This window comes from Triticum dicoccoides, chromosome 2B, assembly GCF_002162155.2.
Source record: "Triticum dicoccoides isolate Atlit2015 ecotype Zavitan chromosome 2B, WEW_v2.0, whole genome shotgun sequence".
NCBI classification, from domain to species: domain Eukaryota; kingdom Viridiplantae; phylum Streptophyta; class Magnoliopsida; order Poales; family Poaceae; genus Triticum; species Triticum dicoccoides.
The window spans coordinates 36,970,176-36,974,145 of NC_041383.1; the positions used below are offsets into that span (position 1 = coordinate 36,970,176).

General features: G+C 45.7%; 1 protein-coding gene across 1 annotated transcript; it reads right to left on the bottom strand.

The window, feature by feature from the left end:
- Positions 1–487: 487 nt before the first annotated feature.
- LOC119361976 (G-type lectin S-receptor-like serine/threonine-protein kinase LECRK2) lies at positions 488–3,132 on the bottom strand. Its single transcript, XM_037627153.1, has one exon. It carries the CDS (start codon positions 3,126–3,128, stop codon positions 678–680), a length of 2,451 nt encoding a protein of 816 aa, XP_037483050.1. The 5' UTR covers positions 3,129–3,132; the 3' UTR covers positions 488–677.
- Between the last annotated feature and the right edge of the window lie 838 nt (positions 3,133–3,970).

Sequence of the window (3,970 nt, forward strand, 5' to 3'; positions counted from 1 at the left end):
AGGTTTTATGGGATTTTCCACACCAGCCCATACCTATTCAGATCTGACTATTCAGTTGATGGGAATGTTTGATAAAATGGATTCATCAAACATATAATCAGGCATATGAATACAGATACATATGCATTTTCTGAAAAATAAAAAAGATAAACAACTATTATGGTGCTATTCGTTGCAGCTAGACGTAAGTGCCTGAAATACAAGGTAGCCATTGTTCTTCAAACTATATATGAAAAAAAAGTTTCTTGATTCACTGCTTACGTATCAACAGCACATTGAAGGATTGTTTGATGCCAGTGGCTCAGACCATGTAGATATAGAAAACATCTATTAGTTACTTATGTATTATGTATTCACCTCTACCCCTCTCCTAGGGTAGAGAATGATTTCTTTTTGTGTACGAGGTGTTGTAGAGAATGTACGGCAAAAACAGGTTCAAAGATATAAATATAAGCATATAAATAGCTATAAATATGCATTGCGAAAAGAAGATACATATGTTTCGCAAAAAAAGAAAAGGTACAGATGCATCAGCGATGCTAGTTGTTCAGCTAAACATAAGTGCCTGAAATACTATATTTACCATCAATTCTGTTGCTTCAAGTGAAAACAGTTCATATTGTCCGTGTATTGCATAATCTTGCTTCATGCTACACTTATTTGTTAACAAGCAGGCACTATGGAAGTGAACTGATGAAGGAAGAGGGATCCGGAGGCGTGGGGATCTGCACTGCTCCATCAAGCATTTGTGTCACTTTAAGCATGGTTGGCCGCATAGTCGGCTCCTCCTGGAGGCACCAAAGGGCGACAGCCACGAATCGCTCTGCCTTTTTTACGTTGAAGTTTGCCTCATCGTCACCTTCCACCAGCAAGTCGATCCTCCCACACCTGTAACAGTCGTTTGCCCAGTAAATCAGTATTGAACGTTCTTCATCCGCGATCTCTAGCTCCACATTCCTCCTGCAGCACACAATCTCCAGCAGGATCACCCCAAAGCTGTAAACATCAACTTTGGAAGTGATCCCAATGTTCTTGAACCACTCTGGGGCAACGTAACCTCGAGTACCCCGGATGCCGGTGTTTGTCTGTGTCTGATTGGCTCGAAGAAGCTTCGCCAGGCCAAAGTCTGCAATCTTTGCCATAAAGTTGTTGTCGAGAAGGATGTTCTGTGGTTTTATGTCGCAGTGGATAATCTGTGTGCTGCACTCCTCATGCAAGTAGAGCAGCCCTCGTGCCACTCCAAGTGCGACTTGCACACGTAGGCTCCAATGCGGCCGAGCATCACTAAAGAGGAACTCGTTCAGCGAGCCATTGGTCATGAACTCATAAACTAGCAGTCTGTCAGTTCCCTCATTGCAGAAACCAAGCAGCCTGACCAAGTTCTTGTGAAACGTCTGCCCGATGGTTTGCAGTTCCACCATGAACTCCTTCTCAGTCTCTTGCTGGAGCTTTTTAATTTTCTTGACGGCGATGCTGGTCGCATGCTCATATTGCAGCTGTCCTTTGTACACGGTACCAGAGGCACCGCTGCCAAGCACCTCACAGAAACCACTAGTTGCCTTCTCCAACTCTTTGTAAGTGAAAATCTTTGGGGGCAAGATAGAACTACCTAACGATTGCAGTGACTGGAGTTTCTTTTTGGAGGTGATGGAGATACCCCAGTAAGTGCCAAAGAGTAGAATACCGATAAGGAGAATGTTTACCAATACAGAACCCCCCAAAAAGAAGGAACTTTCATGAATCCTGTACTTCTTGTCTTTCTTCCATTCGGTGGAGCCGCTGCTTAGCTGGGACTCTGAATTGTTGCTCCTTGGTACCTTCATAAGAACCGTCCTGTCTACATCTGCTGCCATTTTCCCATTTGATAAAGGGAGCTTTTTCTTCCAGCAGGTATTTGTGCTTGCATGAAAGACGGCTGTGGCACAGAAGCAATCAATTATACACAGTCTCCGGCATTCAGTCATATCGATGGGGCTGTACTCCTCATAGTCGGCTAGAGGCCAGTCAACATTATCAATCTGAGTCATCTCAAACTTGGCCGCTGCTGCTGCCTCATCCAGGTCACAGCTTTGTGGTTCAAAGTCTGGCTTGCAACCTTTGTATTTTCTATCCTTGTCGAAGAACTCGTAATGTTCTGGGCATTGGCATATTGTTGTCTGAATGTGGGTGCCATCGAAGCTGCAGTAACTGTTGAAGCCGCATACCCCACTGTCGGCATTCGTTTCCAATATCACCTGACAGATGTTCTGGGGAATTGAGCTCACCGCTGTCCATTGCAATCTCCATACACTTCTGGCCTTTATGCTCTTTGGGTAGAGATATTGCCGAAATACACCATCTGGATCAAGCGTGGCACGATGAAAGAAATCACCCATTGAGATCCCCCCTGCTGAAGTGATATTGACCTGTGTCCCATTTGTGGTTGTGAAGTATATCCTGCCAGTTTCATTGAACACCAACTTTGAGCCGTTCCCAACTGTATTGGATGACCAGTATGCATCGTACCGTTTTGTGGTAGGCTCGGCAACTGGATAGAACACAAGATCACCATCGGATTGCACAGCTAAGAGAAACCGGCCATTGGCGTAGTCCTTGGGGATGAGACGGCTTCTAAGTACCTTGTCCTGCTGACCCACAGGAAGCACTTGTGTTGGCAGGATGGTATCAGCCGGGACGTCAAAGGTCTCCCACATTGGTTTGCCATCTGCACCGACAAGCCTGAAGTCACCTGTGTCGAGCATACTGGCGTAGGCCGCACCAGGGACCCGGGGACTCCAGACCTCATCGTTAGATGGGTTGCTAAGCGAGAGTAACCCATCGGCCGTGAGCCGCAGCACAGAGCTGGATGGCACTTGCACCGGTGTGTCTTGACTGCTCTTGGCATACCAAGCGACAGTTTTTTCAAGGATCTTGTTGAACCAGACTGCAAGGAGGTACGAGGAGGTGTTACCTTCCATTGGCAAGAAACCGAATGCGAAGTCGCCGGAGGGTGAGAGCCATGAGCTGTTTGGCCCGTGGGGCGTCAAGGAGGAGCCCAGGGTGATGTTCACCTGTGCTTGAGCAGCAGATGAAACCCCCAGCAGCAGTAGAAAGAACTGGATGAAGCGCCATGGGTGGTGAGGTGCCATTGCTTTTGCTTTGGTTGGTGCCCCTACTGATGAAAGCAAGCTTATGCCCCTTAGAGAATGGCACTTAACAGTGGTCAGTCATCACGCGTCTTCTTCGTGGAACAGTTTGCGTCAATATGGCACCGTGGAAATTCATGTCCATGAATTGGATTTTGTGTGGAACAGTCTATGAGGCTGGGATTGAATTGGTCAATTCCTCTCCCTATCAGTGACATTTTTGTTGTCATGCACAGAAAGGTATTCCTGCTGACTGTTAAACTTGAAGCAAAACAAAGCAGAAAAAGGTATTTCTGAATGCTTTTTCCCCTACTGCTACTGTTCTGAGCTTTCTAGAATGATTGTTTTGTCTTTACCAAATTACCATTAAGATATATTTTAAATGGAAAAGTGCCAATCTGCTTACAGAAATATTTGTGAACTGAGAAAACACTGAAATTTATTTGTCCCTCAATACAGAAGGCATCTTCCGTCAGTCTGAACTCTTAATCCTGATAAAAGTTTCACCAATTCTATTCTGGCCATCGTTTCCTACTTGTAAATTGTGATTTTTATCACCTACCCATCTCATGGTATTCAAGAGTTTCAGTTGACTTGACTTGACTTGGCATAGCACAGCTGGTCACCGGCCAAACACTGTAATGAGGACATGAACAGTAGGCTAATATCTACCAGCAACAGGTCAGTGGCATTGAACTGCCCAGCTGTGACCACTAGCATCGATTCCTTTTCTATGATGGGGAGGATGCATCTGAGTATCTGACTGTGACATGCTGCATCTTTTGGCATCGGGTCCTTTTCTAAGCTGTAATTGGTGTTTCCCTGTAGGCAGGGGTCAAGATGGC